The sequence below is a fragment of the Staurois parvus genome, unplaced genomic scaffold (genome assembly GCF_062004578.1).
Source record: "Staurois parvus isolate SC_StPar_1 unplaced genomic scaffold, SC_StPar_1.0 ptg000424l, whole genome shotgun sequence".
Classification (NCBI taxonomy): domain Eukaryota; kingdom Metazoa; phylum Chordata; class Amphibia; order Anura; family Ranidae; genus Staurois; species Staurois parvus.
The window spans coordinates 186,681-214,376 of record NW_028318220.1 but is presented as its reverse complement, the minus strand read 5'-3'; the positions used below and the strand labels follow the sequence as shown (position 1 = coordinate 214,376).

Genomic DNA, 27,696 nt, shown 5'->3' with positions numbered 1-27,696 from the left:
AAGAACATCTAACTCCTATATTATGGAGATGGGGAGACATTTTGTAGTCCAAATTAAGAGCAAGCCGCCTCCATATATACAGTACAGTGAGTAGGCATTACCACCCTAGGATATAAAGTATGTTACTGGCAGGGTGATCAGGTAAAAATGAAGGGGAAAAAAGCCTGAAAAAAAACTAATGCTAACTAATGATCAAATCCAAGCTGCAGTGTTTTGAATTTTTTTCTTCATTTTAGATACACTTTAAAACCAGGGTCCAAAAGTAGGGCCCATTCACAATGACAGTCCGATCGGGTCCGCCTTTCAGTTTTTCAGGCGGACCCGGTCAGACCATCCATAGACCTCTATGGACCGGATGGTATTTAAATTATATTATTTTAACATTTAACATTTTGCTTTGCACAAGAGAATGAAGGCATCTATAACTTTCCAATATTCAGTCATTAGATAACAAACTTTTATAGCACAATTATATTCACATAGCCAAAAGGTTTACTGTTTAAAAAAAAAAAAGCAATTTCTGATTATACGTAAAATGTTTATTAATAATAAAATAATTATAGCAATAAATAAAGTGTTATGACATCAATTACATTACACAACTGCATAAAATTATATTAAGTTGCTTAACAAAATATACTACTAGTGGCGTAAAATATGTACAACATAAGGTGAAAAAAAATTGGTTTAAATTAGCAAAAAAATCAGAAAAAAGTGTACATGTGTCTGCACATGTGTATAGTAAGGGAGGCCGTGTGCCTAGTGTGCTGGTGTACAGATATGTGTATGTAATATCGTGTTCGTAAAGGAAAACAATACAATAAATAGAGCATAACATATATACAATAACAGCAAAGAAACAGTAGATATACATGTAAACAAACATTAACTTCATTCAGCCCTGCAATTTGTTTTAGTTAAAACAGTAACCATGTACACCTTGCCTGCAGTGGATGTAGATACCAGTCAGGAATGCCATTATAGCAGCTCATGTAGCTAGAAGCACTCTGCCAGTGAAGGCCAAAATTGTGGACACTTGAGATTCTGTCCGCCCTCACGTAAATCTCCAGTATTCACAGGGGCAAGAGGCAGCTGGAGTCAAAGAATTAAAAATCTTGTCTCCATCAGAGGGTCCATATTGATACAGTTATTGTAGAAACTAACATAGGCAGACATATTTGTCAAAGGCATGCTACTGTCTATTGGTCAGTGGTTCACTTGCTGCTTGCCAGACATATTAGTTTAGTATAGCCTAGACCAGGCATGTCAACATCAGAGATCTGCACCTGGTTGATAAACCGTTACATTCATCCTTCAAAGTTCTAAATAAATAAATGTGGAAGATACAGAGTTCTCACGCTTACCTGTAAATGGTGTGAAACTCAGCAGCCAGCTTTACTATAATATAGGAACAGTCCTGTCTGTGGCATTGTGGGGCCATGGCGAAGAGAAATCAGGCAGTCAGCATGCATGGTGTTTCTTGAATCAATTAATATGCACCAGGGGGTTGATTTATTAAAGGCAAATAGTCTGTGCACTTCAAGTGAAGTTGCTCTAGATCTGAGGAGAAGCTTTGAAATGAGGGGAAGCTCTTCTAATTTCTATCATCCAATCATGTGCAAGCAAAAATGCTGTGTTTTATTTTCCTTGCATGTGATTGGGTATTCTTTGCAAAGTGAAGTTTTACCTCATTTACTAAGCTTTGGAGCAACAGCACTTGCAGTGCCCAGTATATATGTCTCTAGTAAATGAACCCCATTATCTTTTCATTTGGAATGATAGACTCTCAGACTCTAAAGTCTAAGGCTAGCAATACACATATAGATTCTTCCATCCATGCTAAACAGTGTGGATGAAGTAATCTTCTCTGCTGGCTGCTGAATACCCAAATAGTGTCTGCATCTGATTTGATGCTCACTGTTTAGAAGACAATTTTGCACTCAGCTCCTTTAACAAAAGTTGATTGAAAAATATACAGTATGAATTTCAGCTGATTCAGAAGAAATTTGAGCCATATTGTATACGGTCAACTTTAAGGCTTTGTACACACTAGTGTTTTTATAGGCTGAAAAAAACATAGTAGTGTTTTCGTAGCGTTTAGGAGCGTTAATATTTTATTAGCGTTTTTACAGTACATGTAGAGGAAAGGAACGCTAGTGTACATGGAGCCTAGGACATCTGGACATTTGTTTACCCCTGCGGTAGGGTATTTTAGATTTGACAAGTATCACCATGAGTGTACTCTGTGTTGTTGACCCAGCAAGTTTAGATTCAAGGAGGTTGACAACAGGGCGTGGGATCAGAGGTCAAAGTTTAATTGAACAAGCTGAAGTCCTAAGCTGATTGGCTACCATGCATAGCTGCACCAGATTTTGCACTATCCAGTTTTAGTATATCAACTCCATTATGTATATTTACAGGGTCTACAGAGTTGAGATGCTTCTCACATGTTGTATGCTGTCTTTTAGGTGTGTCTTGCCTTCATGATGATGTCTTCAGCCATTCTAGAGATTGCTGATCTCACTGACTTCAAGCCACCACGGGCAGTGCATACATAGACTTACTGAGTGGTCACATACACAACACACACACACCTAAAGTAAACCAGTCAAGAGAAAAATATGTGGACTGAAGATGCTCACATACCTACAACTAGAGGAATTCCAACTTTTCTTTGACTTTTATTTTTTTCATACTTTCTACAGCACTAAAGATAGCCAGACTACTGGCCAGCAACAAAGGTCTCCCATTAAGTATATTTTTCTCCTGACAGGTGTAACTATGTCTACATTCACACCCAGTCATGCATACACAGATACCAACAAATTCTCATACACCCACACAAAAATACACAATGGCAGCAATGTTCATCACATAAAGATAAGGAAATACATCCTTGTAATAAAGAAATAATAGCTATGTATGATGCATACTGAGGTGATCTGTTGAACAAGACATTCATTGTTTTCTATGGACTCAACTTTTTTTAGACATGTTAAATATTGTACAAAGTGTTGAAAGCACAACACTGACAAAATTCTGTACTGACTATGAAAGTGGATATGTCCAAGCTTTTATGTTTTAAACACCTTCAGTTTGATTTCACTGGATTAAAGAGGAGATTGAAAATCATAGAACATTCCTAGGATTGAGAGCAGGACACAAAATAACTGGAAAACTTGACTATGGGCAAAATATTCTAAAGTGAAATAATCTCCCATAAACTAAAAAAGTTGCTCAGGCTACAAAAGACACCTTTAATCTGGAGTTATCCCTTCCAGTAATACCTTTTCACCGCAAGATGTCCTGAGACTTTTGGGTTGAAAGACTGTAGGGAGCACGTGAGTGCAGGGCATCATGGGCCCGCATAGCTTCAGCAGCCTTCACTCACAGTGTGATTATGCTCTCTGCATTATTAAGGACCACCTAGAAAGGTACATTATGTGACTAGCCCAATAACATATACATATATATATATATATATATATATATATATATACATATACATATACACACACACATAACAAATTACTATGGGGGACTCCGGGAGGGGATAGGAGGTTGAGCCCTGGGTTGGAGTATCTGGAGTACGGTCAATTGCAATATAAATATGTTTTATAATTACTGATGATTATGCAAAACACCTGTATTTAGCAAATGCTATCTAGCTTGCATAAATATGTAACCTTCCTCTTCTTGTCAGTAAAACGTCAGAGGCTTACAATTAAAGTATTATTGTGATGGAATGGTAGCTTATTATCCTAATTAGACAACACTCAACATCAATTTAGCTACAACTGAACATTTAAGGTTGCTTGTGTTTAAGAAGTTAACCACCACATAAGTACATCATAATATCAGTTTGATTTGACAACTGATCAGTTCAAATGCTATCTCATGCCGGCAATGTATATAAATGAAATGGTCTGAATGGGTTCTTAGATGATGTTGGTTGTATGGTGCTCTGTCTCCTTAGGAATTTGAGATTAAGCGACTGAATCTGAGAATGTACTTCAAGCGAAGCATTGCCCTCTTTTATGGTAAATGCCTTGGAATGTCCACAGAAAAAGGTATGACAGGCTTCTCAATGGAAGGATGCTAGAGAATGTTGGTGGAAAAACCTTTTCACCTTCGGATGTCTGTTGAACCGACCAGTTTTTCAGAACTCTCTGTAGCACTAAATGCTATTTTGTTGCTTATGGGTTTTCCACGTATGTTTGACTGCACTTTGTTGTTTTTTTCATTTTTGGTGGATTTAGCACTTTCTCTTTCCAAGTCAGACTGCGAAAAAGAGTCACTCTGACTACGCATGATTTTGCCTGTGTCTCCTTTGATTGGGTCCCCTTGCTTTTTGGCAGGGGAGGCGCTAGATCCAGTCGTACCATCACCTTGCATAGCAGAAGTGCAGAAGCTTAGAATGTAACAAAGGCTTCCCCAGTTCTGAGCACACTGAGCTTGTACACTGCGAGTGATTGCATCTTTCACCTCATCCCCACAGGTAAGCAAAATGTTTACTAGATCAACATAGGGCCTAAGGAAAGAACACAATAAAACATTAGGATAAATCTGAAGCAGTAAAAACTGGGATTTTAACAATTTCATATTTTACCCACAACTGAAAAAAGTTTGGTTTTATATATTCTTTAATAAACCCTTTGCCTTTTTACAGTAACAAAATAATTAATGAAAAATAGATTACAGGGCCATTGAGTAGTGGACGTGTATTGATTATTTTTGCAGAATAAGGATATTGTTTAATGCCACTTTAATTATTTATCTATCTATCTATCTATCTATCTATCTATCTATCTATCTATCTATCTATCTCAGTGGTTGACAGATATTGGGGGTCTCCAAAATAGCATCTGTTGTCCCCAAAGTGCTGTACATAAATTTAAATAATACAGTGAAACAGTAAAGAAAGTCGTTTCTATAATTAATTAATTGGGAAACTTTAAACACTTGTACAAAAACAGGTTTCACCAGATTTGGGAATTTTCATTAGCACCAGATGAATTTTTTCAGGGAAAAGTAAAACAGACACTTCTATCTTCTACTTCTAACTGCCGCATATAGTCAGCTTTCTTTGGTTCCAGGATATTCCACTGATAGGATCAGGGAAGAAGCCCCATGGAAGCTCCAAGCTGATATGTAAGCATTTACACAGAGCTATAGACTCCTTTGCTCTCAAACATGATATCCCTGGGCCAATCCTGAGATACAAAGTTTCTGCATTGGAGAGGTGGAGTGAGTCACATGCTCTCCCATACATACCATGTCATTTATATGATTAATTTCCTATACCGCACATGTGAATTCAAGAGATGAAAACAGTGTGGCTATGTCAAAACACATAAAAGTTTTTTTTATGGCCTACTATCTCTTAATAGTGGAATGCTTGGAACAGTAGTTTCTCAATAGGACTTATATTGGACCTGTAAATCCCCAATTAGGTTTGGGTCCCTCCTGTGTAGTAACATGAAGAATCCCCTATCCACATAGCTCCTGAGTCTTCTTAAAGCAAGCAGTCTGGTGTAGCCTACTATTGTGGGGAGTTTATAAAATCCTTTGATTTTTTGTGAGAAACACTTTATTACACTGTTTAGATTCCACCTAAGTATTGAAAGTATTGGGAGGGTAGCACTCTGTTTTGTTCAACAGAAAGCTGTGAGAAGGGGGATCCCTAAATGATACTATGAGCATGGGCCCAATTCCAATTCAGGACTTTCAATTGTACATGAAGTAACTCAATGTCCTCCTCAAAGTTGGATGTACACTTTCTAAGCAAAGGCGAATGAATAAATGTTATTACATTACAGCTGTAAACTTCTTTCTATATTCACTGTCCACTTGAGCCAGGAGGGGCTGTTATGTGGGTAGACACAAGAAATAACAACTCCATACTCCACTCTCACTTGCATGTCATTTTTTTATGAACCTTGTTTGGATAGGGCAGACATTCCCAAGAATGCACCACTGATTCCTATTACACATTTTGTAACACAGAGCAGCATCAGTTGTAAACTATGCTGTGGAAATTACAGATAAAACAGAACTGAAGTCTGAAAATAAAAACCTACTATGAGGTAGAGTTTTTTTGACCAAAGAGATATGCAAAATCTCTTTTCCCTGTCTCCTGGCATTTTTTTGTACACTGCCTCATTCTTGGCATCTGAAAAATGCCGAGCATGGAACTAGGTGCTGGAAATGATGTAACTTCTGTATGCACGCACAGGAGTTACATCTTCATTGGCCACTCAATGGCCAAATAGGAGATGTGCAGGACCTGGAAGAAGCAGCCAAGAACCTGGACCTGCCAGCACTCTGTTGTTAAAGTCAACATTAGTAAGTGATGATATAAAGGCTTCTGTGCTAACTGAATTACGACTTGAGGAAAAACTTGCAGTTATTTCTGAATCTTTGTTACTTACTGAATTATTACGATTCCAAATTGTGATTTTTTTTCTTTTTTTTTACAGCAACCATGTATAAATCACTTTGAATGTGTTTTGTGTTAATATGCTAGCATTCCTCTGTTTTTAAAAAAAATTATTATGGAAAGTCATTTTTATAGAAAAGGGTAGTTGTGGCAAATTGTGGATGACTTGATTCTATTCTAAATGTCAGTTTTGTGCTCCTGGCTACAATACCTTTCACACGAGGAATTCCAGAACTAAAGGCCGCAAAACGCCCCTGGCAATGCTGCAACACTCTGACCATCATCACTTACTCATGTAACAGGAGGTCTTTGAAGTGAATCATCTCCACAATCACTTGAACATTATCCTTGGCAGCAGAGCAGAGGTCGTGCTTGGCGTAGCATTCCTTCTGGAGCTGGTATACCATCTCTTTAATAGCTGGGCACTTACGACTGATGCAGCTGAATTTGTGTCTCAGTCCATGAGCTTTGCATTTCAGTGCATCCTTGATAAATGATTTCCCCTGGAAGTAAGAGAAAATAATACCTTTGGCTAAGATCTGCCATTTACTCATAATAGTTATGCATTACTTTTCAAAAAAATTAGGCAAAACAAAAATAATGGTTTGGATCACTTTAAAGCATTTGTGTTGCAGTACCATGGAATGGAGCATGTGTGCTGCTGAATCAGTAGTCTGATCAGGTCCGCTTGTCCATTTTTCAGGCAGACCCAATTGGACCCTCCATTCTCCTCTATGGGCAGTCAGATGTAAATGGAGTTGTGTTCATTTACACCCGGCTACCTCCGATCTGGCAAAAACAAATGGAAGGGGGATTTGTTCCCCTCTGCCTGGCAGTCGAGTGTAAAGGGACTCCCGGTCTGTTTACATCTGACTGCCCATAAAGCAAAGCAGGCTGTGTCTGTGGCCACTCTGCAAAAGCGGAGCAGACATGGACTTGTCATCCGGCTGCTCCGCTCATCTCAACAGCATATGGATCTCCTGCTATGCAAAGCCAGATCCGGCCTATGTAAGGGGCCCAAGGCAATGGACCTGCTCTAACAAGCATTGTGGTGCGCTATGTACGTAAAACAGGCCAGATCTGGTTTGGTACACTGGCTGTCCATTCTAAATGTATGGGGTGCGTGCGTTAATGCATCACAAAGTCATGAAGGATTTTGTATGTTTTTAATCTCATGTTTTATATCTTTATTGTTTTTAGAATGTACACAATATCTTTATTTTAGAAATAAACATTTATTACAGGAGACCCATGACACAGAAGCATTAGAAATAAGATCCTAGATATTAATTTGCTGGCTGGACATGAAAATACTAAATATTTATATTCAATAATTCCTGTTAGTTAAATAAAAAAGAACAGTTAAAAAACTATTCCTACTCTATTACATATATTATGGACATGTAAAAATATTAGAAGCTATTGGTATAAAGTTTTCCATATGATATCGAAAATTACTGGAATATTAAAACAACCAGATCCTACCCTAGCCATTCTGAATATAAATATAGATACATATCCAATCCATTATCAACTCTTAGTGCCACATATACTCCTAGCATCAAGACTTACCATTACTAGACACTGGAAAAAAGACTTCTCTAAAAAAAGCCCCTTCTCTAAAAGAAGTCATTGAGCTAGTCCAGACCCACTTCATCTATGAGAAATCTTTAGCTTACCTAAACAATAGATTTACCAAATTTGACAAAGCTTGGAAACACTGGTCCGTCTGGTTCAGAGCTGTAACCTAAGATTTTATTATGTTTAACCTTTTTTTTTGATACTCTAAAATTATTTTTTCGTGGAACTAGTAGGATTGTTAGGAATTATTACATTTTTCCTTTTTTCTCTTTATTAAACTTTACCGCAGCACCTATACTGAGATATTGTGTAGCTTTTCACTGTCCTATTTTTGTTTTTTGTTTTTTTTGCTGTTGTAACTATATTTGTAAAACCAAATAAAAATGTATTATGGAAAAAAAATATTCCTTACCATAACAAAGAGCAAAAATATATGGAAAAGCACACGTTCCTTTTACATTTACTAGATTAATATTTTATGCTTAGAGACAAAAGATATAGGAAAAAAAAGTTTACATAACTGTTTTCACATAACCATAGTTTGCTGCTCCTGTTTAAGTTACAGCATAAACAATTACCAAATAGCATCTATTAACTGACTGTGGCCAAACAGTAAAATTGCCAAAAATACTTCTGTGACGAAGGTTTTAGTTCAGAATATTTGTAAACATGTTTTCATATTTTCCTAAATTAATATTTGTACATGTAAATATTACAAACTCATAAGGTTTAGAAAACAACTGTGTGAATACTGGAAGTGAAGCTTAGCAGTGGGGGAAGGGCAACACTGAACCGACAGTCTCCTGTAGCATTAAAGTGGAAAATGTCCTGTCCACATTCTTGCCACAGAGTTGCACACTGGTCATATGGGTAAAAATAAGTAAACTAATGGAATTCCACTGGTTTTCAGATTATTTCAGCAGTATGAATTGCATACAGGGATATACTGTATATTAGAATAGCTCTTCATGACAATAATTCTCTCATCTATGTCTTGAATAAAGCTACTTATAGACTGTAGAGATTGTAATAACAATTAGACCACTCTCAAGCAAAATAAATTGCACAGTAGGTCTTTTGCAAGCCTGGCTTGACTAAGCAAATAGTGTAAACTTAATAAAAAGGAGAGTGGAGTGGGAGCGGATTCATTAGAGAGGCAACAAATGCAATTGGAGCAGGTTTTCTAACTATTGCCATAGAAGGCGGTGGCTGGCAATCCCAGGACCCAACCACAGGTATTAGAAAACAGATTGTCAGTCAATCCAGCTTTTTTCATCAGTTTATAACTGTTGGAACTTCTTTGCTTAGAATGATAAATTCAGTGGCAGATCAATGCTATATATTATGTTCATATATGTAGGACTGAGATGATAATAGCCTGATGAGCCTCAAACTGTGTGAACAGAATGGGAGAGTCATACTCAAAACAATGCCACCCTCATTTTTCCCAAAATGCGCAGGACTGTAACAGATTTAAATTTAATGTCTGTGGTGGGCAGTCAGAGAAGGCAATTAATAAGCCATAGACCAGCTTGGCGCACCTTTTATAAAACACAGCTTAGTTTAGAGTGTTAGAAAACTCTATTCGCCTATTTTTACCTACAAGTAAGCCTTTAATAAAGCTTAACTGTAGATAAAATGAATATCTCCTAAACGTGCACTGTTTTGGAAATATTCCAGTGAGCAGCAGCCGATGAGGTCACTGGCATACCCGTGCCTTTCCTTCAGAGTTCTGTGCCATAAACCATGATCCCCGTGCACATGTGCGAGAGTGATGTCATTGAGGTTCAGCCATTCAAGTGGCCTTGGCCTGTGAACCCGGAAGTAAGAGCGGGAGAAGATGGAAGCCTCTGCAACGGTGATAGCATATGGCTGGAGGGCTTTGTTTTAAAGTAAGTCTCTCATAACGTGCTAGTATGCGATGCATACTAGCACATTATGATATTACCTTGTAGGGAGATTTTTTTTTCTTTTATTCAGAAACTTTACTACCACTTTAAGAAACATTTTAAATAAAGCAGGGGTATAAAAAAACCCTGCTAGCAAGGTCTTTAAAAGACCTCTAAATTATACCCTGTAATAAATGGTCAGGCCGTAAACAGTCTGCTGAATAGTTTCAACAATATACATCTGTGAGCCTGGTTTTTGTACTACCAAAGCTAACTCTATTTTTAATTCATAACTCCTGTTGTAATGGAGTTACCTTAAAAAAGGGGTCACACTAATGTATGGGAAGATGCTAATCAGTTAGACATGAAACGTGCCTATATTACAGGGCTCAGAGGGCAGATGGGACACATTCCTCCTTTTAAAAGAGACATTCATAATATCCATATGATGTATGATGTCTTACAAATCGCAGTTTCAATCTGTTTAAGAATATGTTGGATGTTGGATTATGAAAATTTGTCATCTGGAAATATAGATGTATTAAAGCATATTAACTTAATAACAAACACTTATCGACACACCCCTCAGACTATTTGATTAAATGTGATTAGATTTGGTTCACCCACTTAGAAAAGCTACAGCATTTGATAGTTCAGAGATCTCCTAATAATCCAAGCATTAAAAGATACTTTATAACCAACCTGTCAAGGGTAAAGGGATGTGATACTAATACATTTAAAAACTCCTCTCTCTAATACCTCTCTTTTCCATCCCCCGGGTAGTGTTGCAGCATCGGTTTCTGTTTTTAAAGACCTGGTATGTAGAGATTTAGAACATCTTAAATTAAAAAAGCCCAAGTTGGATCTTAAGTTTAAAAAGGGAATGGAGGCTTTGAAGTCACAAAATGATATAGCGGTTCACCCCGCTGACAAAGGAAGGGGGGTATCATCATTTTAGATCGTGAGGCTTATTATAATGAGCTTGATAGGTTACTTTTGGATAGAGATACCTATTCTCCTTTGAATGGGAACTCTACGGCTAAATTTAAAAAGGAACTACAAGGTGTGGTTGAGGTAAGTTTTGCCCAAAAGATTATTACCACAAAAAAAAAAAAGTCATTTTTGATTCCAGTAGCACCTCATGTGCCAGTTATCTACTATTTGCCTAAGATACATAAAAGTCTATCTAACCATCCAGGAAGATCGATTATCAGTGGTATTGACTCGGTTACCTCAAAATATAGACTCTTTTTTGCAACCTGTGGTATCCACTACCCCTTCATTTTTGAAAGACACCACCCAGGTGATTAATATATTGAATTCTATTGAGTGGAAGGATAATTACATTTTAGCCACAGCAGATGTAGCCTCTATACTATTATCTCACATGAACACGTGAAGGAAGGCTGTAGATTGTTTCCTTCAGAGGGATGTCACGTTGAGGGGATTACAGTGAGATTTTATTCTCTCTTTATTAGATTTTGCGATGGGTCACAACTATTTTTGGTTTAAGAGCCCATATTTTTTGCAAAATAGGGGGGTGGCTTTGGGCGCAAAATTTGCGCCCAGTATGACCAATTTATTTATGGCCAAATGGGAGGAGGACGTCATCTATAAGGTGCGAAGGCCTGAGTTAGTGCTTTGGAAAAGATATATAGATGACATCCTCCTTCTTTGGGAAGGAGATTTTGATTTCCTTGATCGATACATTGGTCATTTGAATTTGTATGACCGAGGTATTATCCTCCAACATGAGGCTAGTAAAAATGAGATCCACTTTTTGGATCTCGCTATTAGGGTTCAAAATGGGGAGATGGTGACCTCTACGTTTTTTAAGGAAACAGACCGTAATGGTTACATTGATGTTAAAGTCTGGCATCATGGTGCCACAAAAGGAATTGTACCCATTGTGATGATTTTTTGCAGGAGGTTAATTTTCTAAAACAGCGTTTTCTTGATAGGGGTTATAAATCTGAGGCCTTAGAAGAGGCCTTCCTTCAAGTTCATGCTATATCATGGGATGATATGCTTTGACCAGGTTGATTCTTCTTTTAATTAAGCATTTTGCACTACGTATGCAGGAGTCTCCCGGTCCTTTAAAGAATTTCAGATGCCGGGAGGCGGGGCAGGGTTTTAGGGTCATGTGACCACCGTGATTCGCTGTCATGGAAGTTACATGATCGAAAAAGGTCCCGATCGCAAGGGGAGATTGGGACCTTTCCTTGAGACACCAATATATGTGCTGGGAGCGCACAGGGTGCGTGCTCTCAGCACATATGTGTTTTCAAACGGTATGCAAACTTGCAGCCGCTCGCCGTCAAGGCCCAGTCGCCGAGAGGCCACATATTTGCGTACAGTCGGCGTCAAGGGGTTAAGCTTGCCCCCACCCAATCTCCTGTGCCTTCCTATTGATTCTATAATGTGATGGGTTGTCTCCTGCACCAATACAGCAGTTTGGTGCATGACAAGGTGACTGCTGGACTACACCATATGTCTTTCCAACTCCTATATTTTGACGACGCTGATAAAACGTTTCTGAAAGAACTTAATTTTTTAGACTTATGCAATGGTACACATTTAGTAGTGTTATCATTATATTACCTGAGCATCAAATCGGCCAGCATTATGCAGGAAAGTCATGCAGATCTCATGAAGACCGCGGATCTCACATGAGTTGTTCTCAAAGCATTCAAAGACTCCGCATCCCACGTCACCAGCGCTGACTAGACAGTGTTGAATTTCAGCTGTTATGGTAGAGAATATTAAAAAACAAACTGTTATAGTTTATGTGTACGCTCTAAAAAATACATAAATAATAATGATGATAGTAATCATCGCCAGAGTAGCATGTTTATTTCCTTTTATCATAAACACTGTCATTATCATTATTGTTGTCTTGATGTCGGCATAACTTTACTTTCCCAATCAGGCATAAATATACTGTACATTTTAGCACTTAGGTCTGCAGTTATCAAGAACAGTTATGTACTATGTGCCATTATCAAATCAGAAATTCCTCCTGATGAATCCTGCCTGCTGCTGCAATTCTGAAGTTTTTTCCTGATGAATTCTGCCTACTGCTTCAGTACTTAAAGTGTGAGTCAAATTTCTTTATAGTTTTGGATAAAATGGGGAAGGATTAGAACTCATAAGTTTATTTCTGTTAGAGGTGTTTAAACTTGTTCAGGTGAGAATGGTTTTGAAAAAAAAAATGTTTGGGTGGACATACATTTTAAATTCTAAAACATGGATCCTGCTTACTGCTCAAGTTGTAAAATCCCTCATTATGAACCCTGCCTATTGCTTCAGTCTCCTACTTCATGCTGATGGATTTTGCCTACTGCTTCAGCCCCATAATTCATCCCAGTGAATCCTGCCCACTGTTTCAGTAATTCCCCTTGATGTATCCTGCCTACTGCTCCGGCTCTGTAGTTCCATTGTTATTATACATACAGTATATGAAAAATAGACTTACATGCTATTGTCTTACTCCATCACTACAGGTTTAACTTTTGCCTGGCCACTAATAGTCATCATCAATAGACCCTTCTAGGATAATTTAATTATCAGATGTGTAAAAGTATTTGTGGAACAGCGTCACCAGTGTAATGATGCATTCATGGTTTCTGAAGCTTGGTGATAACAAATTCCTCTGCCCTTGAAAGCCTGAAGTAACTTGAAACACGTTCAAATTCTCATGTTACTTTTAAACACTTTCACCATCCAACTGCATCATTGCTCGTTTCAGTGATGCCAGTCATCATCTGATCTATTATTTAGGATGTAACCGAAGCACTGTCTATGGGTGTATTACATTTCTCCTCTTATTTTAAATCAAATTATTAGCAATGTGTGTATTAGTGTGGAAGTAAAAAAAAATTAGAAGTAACAAGGCCTGGTAACAGAACAGGTAATCAGCCCAGTGATCATAGAGGGAGTAACTGAAACTTACAGTTTACTAAACAGGTGCAAAGGTAGAAGCAATAATGCAAAACAAAAAGTCAGTATGGCACTGTGCAGCATAAAGGCACCCCCACACTTCCCCCCCCCCCTTGTCCATGGAAAAAAACATATCTCTCCCATTGTGCTCACTGAGCTGTACCGCTACTGGATATGACCCATTCAAAAGAATGGGGATGTGCCACAAATGCCCCACATGTGCGTGCAGTGCATGTGGTTATGTAGTATTGGCGTGGCTTTTACGGGGGCTAAAACAGGAGGTGAGGCATCATCTGAAAACTGATCCCCGAGAGGTAGCAGTTTAGAGGCAAACTTAGCCTGATAAAAAAAAATATATTATGAAAGCTGCACAAACGTGGAATCTTCACAGCAATGTCCTTGTGGCTCAATTAGGGTAATGTGGATGCATAGCAAAGTCTGTACAATACTCTGTAGAGAGTTTAGCTGAACATACCATTAAAGTGGTTGTAAAGTACACATTATTTTCCCTCTAAAATAATAGACATGGCATACTTACCTTCTCTGTGCAATGGTATTGCAAAGAGCAGCTTCAAACCTCCTCTTCCATTGTCCCATGCCTCTAGGGTCCTCCTCTTCTGCTGTCACTACCATAGCAAGCTGCTTGCTATGAGGGCACACGTGCGTTCTTGCTTCTGACAAACACAGCTTGGCTCCGCCCCACCCCCCGCTCCCTCCTCATATGATTTGACTTGAGGAATCAATTGGTCCTCCTGCCGCCTCTGTATCCTGGGACCAACTGCAGACTGACACAGCACTGGATCAAAATAGGACTCAGATAAGTATGGGGGGGGGGGTAAAATGACTAGGACATTTTTTTCCCTTAATGCAGGGAATGCAGTAAGGTATAAAATGTTCTGCTTTTAGCAGTCCCCTGCTTTCATTTGACCCATCTTAATGCTGTCCCTCACTGTGATGTCATCACACATTTTCAGCCATCTGGAGCTTTGAGAGGACCTGGCCACTTCAAAGCCAATGGGAAATGTTCATGTCATGCAGACAGCGGCATGAGCGCCAGAAGAAGAACCCTCCCACTCAGCAGTTCAGAAGAGAGAAGACGTGCCCATGGACCACATTTTTAGGTAAATATAAGGGGCTTTTAGGTAATATTTATATTAAACTTAGAGATTAGTCAGAGGAGAATGGAATTAAAGGGTAATGGGAGGGCGGTTCCAGTCATGAGCTTGAAGTCTTAGAAGGAGATTATGTGTTAGGAATAATCGCTCCTGTCTCCAAAATGTAATTAACCACTAATCATTCATTTGAATTTGACTCTCAGTTCTCCCACCTGACAAGAACCTTTTTTTTAATGTTTTGAACTGGAAAATGGTTGCCCAGCCTGGCGACTCATTAATGTAAGTATAAACTACCATTTTATTAAATTTTACTGTAACACACTATGGCATATATCCTACAGGAAAAACTGTACTGTTTATTTGTGATATGTATCTATAATGGTCACATAAAATACCCATTGTAAAAAAAGCTACGACCTACTCTGTGAATGCTATTTAAACTACCTGATGCTGATAACTGCCAGGTACTTTCTCTGTAGCAATACATAGGTACACTCTGCTGGCAATACACTTTGTGGGTGTAATTTACAGGCTGCATCACCAGTATCAATTGAAGTAATACATTACCAATCCATATCGCTATTTCTTAAGCATAGTGTTCGTTTCTGGTCCATATCCACATAATACTTGGATACAGGTGAAAGGACTACTTTACCTGGGATTGGGTAAGAGGTCTAAAGGAATCTTTACCAGTAGGGATGTGCTGGGTTTGTTCTGAACTCCTTCAAAACCCAGTTTAGCAGAACACATGGGAAGATGTAGTTTATGGCATGAGCATTCCTGTTCCTTTGTGTTCGTGCAGCTGTGGGGCTGGGAATGCCTCAGCCTCATCTGATTGGGCCAGTGGGGAAGCAATCATTCCAAAATAGAGGGCTGATGCATGTGGGCATAATGTAACTAAGTCCCATAAGAAATGCAATAATACAAAACCAAAAGAAGTGCCCAAGGGACTTTGTGAGCAGCAACAAAGACGGTAAAAAAACCTTACATTTTATTGAAAATAGACATATTAAAAAAAGCTCAAGCTAGGTATAAAAACCTTAATAAACATAAACAGAGTGATCATATACATATGTGTGAGTAGTTACAAATATATTCAACATCTTAAATGTTTTAGGGTAGGAGAACGCTTGCACAAATCTTGACACGTTTCGTGAGACATCGCTCACTTCCTCAGGAGATTTGAGAACTCATGAATGTTTACAGGGAAACCAGGTTGTTAGTAAAAAAAAAAAAAAAAAGGAGAAAGAACCATCTGTTTGTTGTGTCTCACAAAGTCTGTTGGGCACTACTTTTGGATTTGTACTATGTGATAGCTTCGTACAGGTTCTGCTGAATTGGGTTTCATACAGAACCCAGCATCCTTGTTTATCTGATGAAGGTTGATGAAAAATTACACTGGTGCTGTCTATTTTGATGGGTAAGGAGTTTATTCAGACAGATTTGGAAAATTACAGAAAGGTCCACTTTGGCTAGGTCTGAGTAGGTCTAAGCCAAGGTACGAATATGCTCCCACAATGCCATGAGATCTTTTCCTGTTATGATAATCTGTGCTGTCAATCAGCAAGACACAATGAACTGTAGAAGACTTATAAAGGGCTATTGAATGTGTCTGGTACTGTGTTTGATTATTAGCTGCTCTGCCATTGCCAGGAAAGTTATATTTTTCAATTTCAACAAATCTTTTTAATTCGTAATTTAACCACAGTGCATTTTTTCATGGTATTAAAAGTATTCTTTGCTTAGTTGCCCATGGCCATACATGGCCTATTTTTTTAAAGTAATGTGCTTGATTTGAGCATCATTTGCAACAACTTGTAACAGTCCACTCCATAATGATAGATATAATTTCTGTGTATGGGAAGAGTTTGCAAATTCACACAGATTTCCAAGATATTAAACAGTCTAGTGGACTTTCACTGATCAACTTTCACACCAGAAAAGAAAAAAAATCCCATCACTGCATGCATGCTGCATTTAAACTATGACTAAGCTGGAAAGATTGGGCTGCTTGCTATCAAATGTGATCAGAATGATCACTGCCTGCTTTTCTCTGTGAAAAATGTGTCAAACGATGATCTAAGGCATGTGACCTTAATAACACCCCAGGCAAGAGAGCTTGAAAAAAGCAAAGTCATACAAACTGGTCAGATATCACCAGGATCAGTACAGAATCAACAGACAGGACTGGATGTAGACTCCATGGCAAGATCAAAACCAGATGTCATGAGAGACAGTGCAGATGCTAAATCTGATACCAAAGACGCAACTAGTAAAAAAGCCCAAAATCCATATCAGTTCCATATAAGGGTAGACATCAAAACCACAAACCATAATACACCCAACCTCAGCTGTACAAGAGTACCTTCAGTCATGCACGTGTAGAAAGAAAGCTACTCATACCTTTGGTCCCTGAACACGGCAAGTCGAGTCAACAGGGACACTTGGCATTCTAAAATGTATGACATGACAAAAGATTCAAAATAAAAAAAATGTTTCCTATAATATAAACATATTTTCACCTAAAATACCCAGTTTACAAAATAAACTCAGACTTCCCTCATTTGAGGATGAGGATGAGGTCGCCTCTAGCTCCGCTGTCCTAAGTCACGTCACATAACTGAAGAAGTATCTAAGTAACACAAATGTTTTGAAAACATCCCTCTTGTCCTTCATGCTTGGCTGTTCAGTTCACTATGAGTTGTAAATTGAGGATATCAAATAAGCTACAAAATGCTGACCCTGTGACCCATGGAAGCAGTGTATGTTTTAAACATCTGCTGGAGCAGCCAGGAAGTGTGACCCTACTTGTACCGAGGTTGGCTCATGTACTTAGTAAATATTTCTGCACTAAGAAAAAGTGAAGGAGAATTCCCTGTTCTCATCAGATACCAGACCGCGTTCTTTTATTCCAATTCCCAAACTAGAATTTGTCTATTCTAGTCTGTGACTCGAACCATGGGATTTAATGAACTAACCACAAAGTGCTCAGTGGTCAAAATGAAAATGTGTATGATCTTTTTTCAAGAATATTTGAGTATTATTAGTGACTGAAAGGATTAGAGGAGACAGTTTTTAGAATTTATGAATAAAACTTGCAATTACGTAATTGTTAGGAAAATAAAATGTTTCACATTTATTCTGGAACTCGGTTTGTCACTATTCCCTATACCAAACATTCATTCTGAGGTATCAAAGATTCTTTAGGAATTTTATTAATGTTGTTGGTTTGTAGTTTTTGCAAACCAGATTCTAACACTCATATTATTTTGCACATCAATAAATCCAGGTATAAAAGAACAATGACTTCTACAAGAATTTGTCATTAATCAGGCAGATTAGTATTTTTGTGAAGTTACCATCACTGGGCATGCTCATTAGGCATCTAAGAACCATGATGGCCAAACCAGTATGCAACACAAACAATGTTTGTCCACAGACTATAGTTCTAGAATTCACCATTATAGAATTGTAAAGTCCAATACATTTATGCATGTTTTATTTCTCTTCATAACCGCTAGCATCATGTTATGATTTTCATTTGTAAGTGCCTTAAAGTACTTTCTCTTTTAGTAAAATTGCTGCTCATCCTCAAAGACTTGTATTGCAAAAAAAAAAAAAATAGGGGGTGTGTCTGACTAGGCCTGGTAGATTACAGAGCGCACTTGGCAGCATGATCAAAAACTAGTGCCTATTGAACTGTACAGTCACATTCAGACACACTAAGAAGGGGTCTTCTTCTTTCGCCCCCCATCTTTACCCCTTTCCACATTTCCCTCCCCCTTCTCTCCTCTCTCTCTTTTCTTTCCCATCACTTCCCCAGATTTTCCTCCCCTTCTTCCTTGTCTTCTCTTCTCCCCTCTTCTTTGCCTTCTTACCTTTCCCGCCTTCCTCACTCCTTCCCTTTTCACCAATTTTATTTTGTTTCTTTATAAAAAAATTAATATTTCCCCCACTGTGTTGTGCTGGGTCATTTTATTATTTACTGTACATGTTTTTTAAATTATATTTTTGTTTTAGATTTTAGCCAGCCTTAGGGGTGAAACGTGTCCGTGGAGGAGGTTCCCATGCAGGGGCTCTTTACTTGGCTGACCTGACCTAGGGCTTGAAAGCAATGCACTCTACGTTTTGATGTCCCTGATCCAAGTAAGAACTCCTGATCTCTATACTTGTTTACTTGTTCTGGCCCAGAGACTTAGAAAGTACTGAAACCATTGACTTAGTATAATGGCCAGGCAACTAGCTTTTCAAGAAGAAGTAGTCATCAATGGCAGCCAACACAAATCCACATTGCAGGTTTCCTTGTGTTAGGATAGATGGAGTTAAAATAAGAATATTATTATACAGGATTTATATGGCGCCAACAGTTTGCTCAGCGCTTTACAATATAAAGGGAGACAATACAGCAACAATACAGTTCAATACAAGAGGGTTAGGAGGGCCCTGCTCCTTGGAGCTTACATGTATTCATATCATTATCCAATTAACGCCCACCCACAATGCAATGCTGATGGGTGGCAGCTGTAGGCAAAGTGACGTACCCGTACATTTCTGCCTCATGCGTGGCCCCCAGCCAGCACCAACTGTGACTGTACAAAACGGAAGTCTGTCAGCAAGTCCTGGCCAATGATTCATGACCAGGAACTGCTGATCAGCTGTGTGCAATCAGAGCCCAGAGCTCTGTGTTGACAATCAACACAGAGGTCTGCACAGAGGGAACAATCTCTGTGTTTCTCATTCCTGCAAAGCAGGGATGAGAAACTTAGAGATCATTAGTAAAAAGCAGCATACTCTACACACACTTTCCCCCTTGATCGCCCTAGATGGTATCCCCTTCCCAACCAGTGTCATTAGTACAGTGACAGTGTAAAATATTATCACTGATCACTGTATTAGTGTCACTGATGATGCCAGGGGCAGTTAGTTAGTTCCCCCCAGTGTCGGTTAGTATCAGATTGCCCGCCGCACTATTGCAGTCCCATTATAAGTCTCTGATCATCGCCATTAACAGTAAAAAAAAAATAAAATACAAATTCCAGTATATATACCATAGTTTGTAGGCGCTATAACTTTTCACGCAAACCAATCAATATACTCTTATTGGTATTTTTTTTTAAATCAAAGACATGTAGCAGAATACATTTTGACCAAAATGTATGAAGAAATTTGATTTTAAAATTCTTTTTTTGGATGTTTTATAGTAGAAAGTAAAACATTTTTTTCCCCAAAATTTTCAGTCTTTTTTTATTATTAAATAAAAAAGCCAGTGGTAATTAAATACCAACAAAAGAAAGCTCTATTTGTGTGAAAAAAAATTATATACATTTCCTATGGGTACAGCACTGCATGCCCGCCCAATTATTATTATACAGGATGTATATAGCGCCAACAGTTTGCGCAGCGCTTTACAAAATGAAGGTAGACAGTACAGTTACAACACAATTTCGTACAAGAAGAAACAGAGGGCCCTGCTCGTTACAGCTTACAATCTAGGAGGAAGGGTTGAGTGATACAAAAGGTAATAGCTGTAGGGGATTAGCTGATGGAGGAAATAAAAGGCAGTTTACTAGGTAGAAGCAGAATAGGCTTCTTTAAAGAGAAAGGTTTTCATTTGTTGAGAGAGTGGAAGCCAGTGGTCAGATTGGCAGAAAGGGGTAGAAGACACTGAACGGTTGGTAAAGTGGATGAGCCTGGCTGCAGTATTCATGATGGACCAGAAGGGGGATAGCCTATGTAAAGGTAAAGGGAGTTGCAGTAGTTGAGGCGAGCGATAACCAGGGAGTGAATTAGGAACTTTGTGGTATCATTGGTTAAAAAGGGGCATATTCTGGAGAAGTTGCGGAGGTTGAGGCGGCATGATTTGGACAGGGATTGGATATGGGCCTGAATGGATAGTTCAGAATCCAAGGTTATCCCTAGCACCCTGGCAAGCAGGGATGGGTTGATAGTGGTGCTATTGATCCTGACCGAGAAATCAGGGGAAAATGCACGTGGGGGACGAAATATTATGAGCTCAGTTTTGGATGGATTGAATTTCAGGAAGTGGTGTGACATCCAGTCTGATATGTCTGTTAGTAAATCGGTGATAAACTGATGGGGTGAGCTGAGGAGTAGAGAGATAGATTTGTGTGTCATCAGCATAGAAATGGTATTGAAAACCATGGGAAGCTATTACCTGACCCAAGGAAGAAGTGTAGATCGAGAATAGGAGAGGTCCAAGGACAGAACCTTGGGGGACCCCGACATTAAGAGGAGTAGGAGAGGAGAAAGTAGAGTTGTAAGTGACACTGAAGGTGCGGTGAGATAGGTAAGATTCGAACCATTGGAGAGTACAGTCACGGAGACCAAGTAAATAGAGTTTTTTAAGCAGGAGGGGGTGGTCAACTGTGTCAAAGGCAGTAGAGAGGTCCAAGAGTAAGAGTACGGAATAGTGACCATTGGTTTTAGCGGTTAGTAAGTCGTTTGGGAGTTTTAGGAGAGCAGTTTCTGTGGAGTGTTGTGTGCAAAATCCAGACTGAAGGGGATCGATAAGATTATTCTCAATAAGGTGACAGCTCAGCCGGTTGTAGACTAGACGTTCATGGAGTTTGGAGGCAAAAGAGAATAAGGAGATGGGTCTTAGGTTGCTAAGATTGGTTGGATTCAGTGAGGCCTTTTTATGCATGGGGGTGACTAGAGCATGTTTTAGAGAGTTGGGGAAGATGCCAGTAGAAAGGAAGAGGTTGAAGATATGAGTTAAAGAATGAAGGATAGAGCCAGAGGGTGACCATAGTAGTTGTGAGGGAACAGGGTGTAGGGAGCAGGTGGTTAGGTGGGCTTTAGAAAAAATTTTACCAACCTCCTCTATAGTAGTTGGGTTAAACAGAGGAAGTATAGATTCTGCAAGTGGACAAGGAGTGTAGGGTGAGGGAGATATCTGTACAGTGGAGATCTCGTCACCAATTGTATCAATCTTATTTTTGAAGTGAATAGCGATCTCCTGGGCAGTGAGTGTGTTATTGGGTGAAGGTAAAGAAGGACGAAGTAGAGAGTTAAAGGTAGAAAAGAGTTGACAGGGATTGTGTGAGAGGGTGTTAATGAGAGTGATAAAATAGGTCTGTTTGGCAGTGTGGAGACAAGAATTGTATTTTTGAAGGGCAGATTTATATTGGTCGAAGTCTTCCTGGGTCTTAGTCTTACGCCATAAATGCTCAAGAACACAGCTATGTTTTTTTGAGGCATCTGGTATTGTTTGTTTGCCAAGGCTGTAGCGGCTAAAGAGGTTACTAGTTAAAGTAGTGCAATGTGGTTTAGCAAAAAATGTCCTGGTCTTGAAAGGGGTAAAATCCTTCAGAGTTCAAGTGGTTAAAGAGGTACAGCATTCCATCCCTAATGATGTATTTTATATAGTCGCTTTAATGAGTCTTCACAAATGCTCCTCTTATATAACTATAACTTCAGTTCTTCTACCATTGGCCCTATATGTAAAGGGATTCATGAAAAAATAGCAGAGGTTGCCATTATTGATCTCTCCTTTTTGAGAATACTAGTTACCTGGATGTCATCCTGATGATTTGGCTTCAGTGTTGTCTGAGTGTTAGAGATTTTGTACATAGCCCTACAGAACAGACAGTGCACAGTCCAAGCATTTATTTGCTGCTTTTCTGCTAACAGGAAACAGGAACTTTAATCACAAAAAAACACATAGAATTTATCATAGTCGCAGCTAAAAACTTATAAACACTGCCATCTACTGGTTGAAGAATATCTCTCTACTGAATGCTGATGTACAGTTGTCGTTGAAGAATACATGAACACTTTATTATTACTTGACCCAGAACAAGTAATGAGACAAGAAATCCTGACACTTTGCTGACGCTCATTTACAAGATGCTTCTTCCACATCTGTAACTTAAAAGACTTAGAGTATGTAAACCCAACATTTCATATTCCTGATACATGCCTGCTGTACCATGCACTTGTATGAAAAAGTATTCTGTTCTCTTTGTATCACTTCCTTTGTGTGAAATCCCTGGTGTTCCTGCCAGCTCCTTTGCTTTCCTATTTTAAACTGACCACACTAAGAAGGAGAACACACCATGGTCAGTTCTCTAGCTATGCTGGGAAGACCAGTGCAGGCAGCTGAAAACAGGGGATATGTGATCACTTATAAAAAAGGGGAAAAAACAGGTGTTTATAATGTTTTTTTTTATATATACACAAATATTTGGCCTTTCATTTCTATTTTAAACTGAATGGGTTGTTTTACATGATGAGGGTTTACAATCACTTTAAAAGTACTTTGGCTGGACAAAGCCAAACAAATGGCATTATCAGAAGCACACCTGCAATGACAATCACCATATTTCTGTAAAAGCAGAGCCAACTGAAATAGGTACTTCACCCAATAAAACAGTTTATTTCCACCAGGCTCTTACCTATCCTACAATTAGATGCTTTTTTAAATGTTTCTGACCATTTTGAGCTTTTGTCTCGCCCAGACATGAATGATGTATTGCCCCTGGCAGTTATACTGACAGGTGCATGTGAAAGCACAGATGTGCCACAAATATCAAGGTCCCAGACACCAGCGTTGTGTGCGCATGCATGGAAAACCCCAAGACCCAGCAGAGGCGTTTGGCACAACTGTGCATGCATGAACCATTCAAAGATGGCTGCACACATAGGGAGAGTTGGGGGCAGAAATAACAGGGATTGAGGTTACTCTTTAAGGAAGTTTTCTTCTCTCATATCATATATTGAGTATTGTTAGTCTATGCTGTAGATATTTGACCAAAAATTATCCACACTGATAGTAAAGTTGGATTGGGTCTCTCTACTAAAAATACTCTGATTGGTGATTATTTTATTAAGAGCAAATTAAATACCTTTAATACATATGTGATACCCCTCTTTACTGGTACAGAAAATAATTTGGAGGAATTCTGGAGGTGAGCATGTCTCATTCTGAGCCCCCAACCATCACACAGATCTCTCTATTTTGACTGATCCTTGATTCTGTCACCGCACATGACAGGAGTGATGTACACAGGAGAACCTGTTACTTGGAAACAACTTTGAAGATGCAGTCCCACACAGTGAAGTAACCTTGGGTGTTTTTCTAAAGCTATTAACATAATAAATTCTAATTTAGACCTTTACTTATTCATCCTTCTTTATATAATGATTTAACATGGGCTCTCACTTATAATACTATGCACTTGGCACACTGCTAGCCATTGGCGTGTAAACAGAATAAATCATTATCAAGCCTAGTTTGCTTGGAATGTACGTAAGTCTGACACAGGCACACAGAGACATTGCTCTGTAGACCACAAAGCTAATGAAATGTTCCCTAGGGGGAAGTGGAAAAGAAATGCACAGTACTAAGCTGGCATATGCAATCTATGGCTCTCCAACTGATGTAGAGCTACAAATACCAGGTCACTTTGTTAGCAATCAGGCTTCAAACTGTTACAGCATGTTGGGACTACTTCCATGAGAACTTGGTAATCTACAGGTAGGGGAGGACTGGGGACCTTTGCCCTGGAGGGGGTGGTGGTAGTGGGGTAAAGGCAACTCAAAGACCTTTCATTAGTCTGGACAGATTTCTATAAGCTATGCTACTGCACTGATTGGTGGGCATGGTGAAGGGTGGGGGACCCTAAAGGACAAGGCATAAGTTCCTTGTGATGCTTTTTCACATCTTCAAGCATCGACTTCCTTGGTTGCTCTCAGCATTCGTTCTCACGGCACCTCATAGCTGCAACAGAAGTTAGTGCTGGATGATTCCTGCTGCCCGATGCTGTAATCACAGGTCTGAATGAGGAGCAGATAGTGGAATAAAGCCCAACCTAAGCTACCCACAGCAGATCCTGCTCTGATCAGTGTCTGAATGGTGAAGTATCTCTACTCAGGGCCACCAGCCCAACATACCTGATTTCAGTGGCCCAGGGGATAAATGACCCCCTTCCCCTCAGCCTAGTCCTCCCCTGTCCACTGGTTGCCAGCATCTGCTGTAAAGCTAGATTAAAAAAAACATTTCATGCTTAAAACTCTGTTTTTATTTTTGAAAAACTAGGTTATGTAAATATTCCAAATATAATTTTACAAACCGGCACATACCATGACTCTAAAAAAAAAACAGCCTTTACAGTACAACCTTTCTGTGGAAAAATGCTTTCTTGGGCACTGACCAAACACCTCAAAGTACTATTGTTACCTGAACTGGCAACCTGAATCTCGCTGACATGTTTGCTAAACAGAAAACAGGCCATTTCTTGTAAAAGACCCCAGCCTTGGTCCAGTCAGACAAAACACCATCCTATTTACTACAGCAGCCTGTCTGGGGATGAGTGTATTTTTTTTTCTTTCAGTCTCTGACTTGCAGATATTAACTCTGCAATTCCCATGTGAATAAACTATTCCTCCCCTAGCAGGCACACTTAGCACGTGCTTTAACACAAGCACTGGTTAGTAGCAAGCATTCACACACTACAAATCTCACTGCCTGTCAGCAAGCTTCATTTTATTGCTGAAAGAAAGTTCTACAATCATGTATTTTGCCATATTCCCAAAATATTTGTAACCACATGAGAATTTTGTTTAATCATGTTGCGATAACTTTGTAAACACATCAGAAATAAGATTTCTACATTTATTGAACTCCTCTTCTGATCTGAATCAGTTATAGCACTGAAACAAAGTTCACACTATAACTCTCATGTGAATCGCACAGGAACCACACCACATTCCCGCGCAATTCACATGCCATTCAGAGTGGTGCAATTTGAAGCCATTGATTTTGGATGGGTTCATATTGCACCACATAGCACCAAAAACGTGCACGCACCTTTTTTCGGCCGCACTGCAACCCAATCACATGGTCGCTTTGTACCTTGCGATTCAGTGCAGGCAAACGTACTGTGTTTGTGACCTGCTTTGAGGTGTCATTAACTTTGTATTGACACCCGCAGCAGATCGCAAAACACAGTGTGATTGCAATGCAGCGAGGGAAATGTGCTGGGATTGCTGCGTTTCCTGCAATGCATATGTGTGAACCTAGGTGAAATTACTGTATTACTCCTGGGAAGAAATTAAAAGATACAATATATATCTTGTCATAATTTAAACTACTCATCTGTTTATTTATCTGTGTATGTCTGTGAACCTCTGGATGTATGTGTCATCTACATACAGGTTTGATTTGGTAAAGGGTGGATGGATAGATAGATAGATAGATAGATAGATAGATAGATAGATAGATAGATAGATAGATAGATAGATATAATACTGCAAGAGATTGATCAAATGAACAGATAGATAGATAGATAGATAGATAGATAGATAGATAGATAGATAGATATAATACTGCAAGAGATTGATCAAATGAACAGATAGATAGATAGATAGATAGATAGATAGATAGATAGATAGATATAATACTGCAAGAGATTGATCAAATGAACAGATAGATAGATAGATAGATAGATAGATAGATAGATATAATACTGCAAGAGATTGGTCAAATGAACAGATAGATAGATAGATAGATAGATAGATAGATAGATAGATAGATAGAATACTGAAAGAGATTGGTCAAATGAACAGAGAGATAGATAGATAGATAGATAGATAGATAGATAGATAGATAGATAGATAGATAGATAGATACTCAAAGTTAGATAGCTGCAAGAGATAGGTCAAGGGTATATAGATAGATAGATAGATAGATAGATAGATAGATAGATAGATAGATAGATACTCAAAGTTAGATGACTGGTCAAGGGTCTCTCTCTCTCTCTCTCACTCTCTCTATTACTGCAAGAGATTGGTCAAATGAACAGATAGATACTCAAAGTTAGATGGCTGCAGGAGTTAGGTCAAGGAAATCTATCTATCTATCTATCTATCTATCTATCTATCTATCTATCTATCTAAAGAGAGAGAGATAGAGAGTAAAAGTTAGATGGCTGAAAAAGAGTGAGAGATACTCAGAGGTAGATAGCTGCAAGAGATAGGTCAGATAGATAGATAGATACTCAGTTAGATGTTAGATAACTGCAAGAGATAGGTCAAGGGGGGGGGGGGGGAGAGAGAGAGAGAGAGAGAGAGAGAGAGAGAGAGATCAATAGATAGACCGGTAGATAGATAGATTACTGCAAGAGATTGGTGAAATGAACAGATAGATACTCAAAGTTAGATGGCTGCAGGAGAAAGGTCAAGGTTCCAGGCTGGCTCAGTGGAAGTTACCTGTGTTCTGCAGGGAGAGCCTCCCTTTCTGGTTAGCCAGTTTGTCTGCTCTGTCCTGGCTGCTCTCGGGCAGGTCTGTGGCATCTGTCCCAAGCACGGCATCAAAGCTGGCGAACACCAGTCCCAGAGTGACCAGTCTGTGGAGAAGTTCTGAGCACATGGTCCTGTTTTGTGAATGCTCACACTCCGGGCTGCAATAGAGAGAGGCTGACAGATCAGCCTATACTTGTAGCACTGGCCAGCCCCTTTCAGCGTGAGTGCAACTCGAGCTGCCCACCAAACACTGGGAATGATGAGAATCGGGGAGGGATGGTGCCTCAAATATCCCCTGCGAGCTCTGCTGTCACTTGAATGAAGGAGTCAAGCAGGTGTTGTCTTAGGCGTGCACCAATCACAGCGTCCCGGCGGTTTGACAGCTTTCGAAGTGGGCGGGGCTCCCCAGCCTACTCACTACTACGACGAGGTAGATGATGATGGATGGACTTGTCCCGGCTCTGCAGGG

At 39.2% G+C, this 27,696-nt stretch overlaps 1 protein-coding gene across 1 annotated transcript; it reads right to left on the bottom strand.

Moving 5' to 3' along the window:
- Nucleotides 1-517: 517 nt before the first annotated feature.
- Nucleotides 518-27,696, bottom strand: STC2 (stanniocalcin 2). The gene is made up of 4 exons (XM_089687386.1): nt 27,195-27,696; nt 12,511-12,653; nt 6,731-6,942; nt 518-4,531 (listed from the first exon to the last, which is right to left on the bottom strand). The coding sequence occupies exons 1-4, from the start codon at nt 27,352-27,354 to the stop codon at nt 4,126-4,128; spliced, it is 921 nt and encodes a 306-aa protein (XP_089543512.1). The 5' UTR covers nt 27,355-27,696; the 3' UTR covers nt 518-4,125.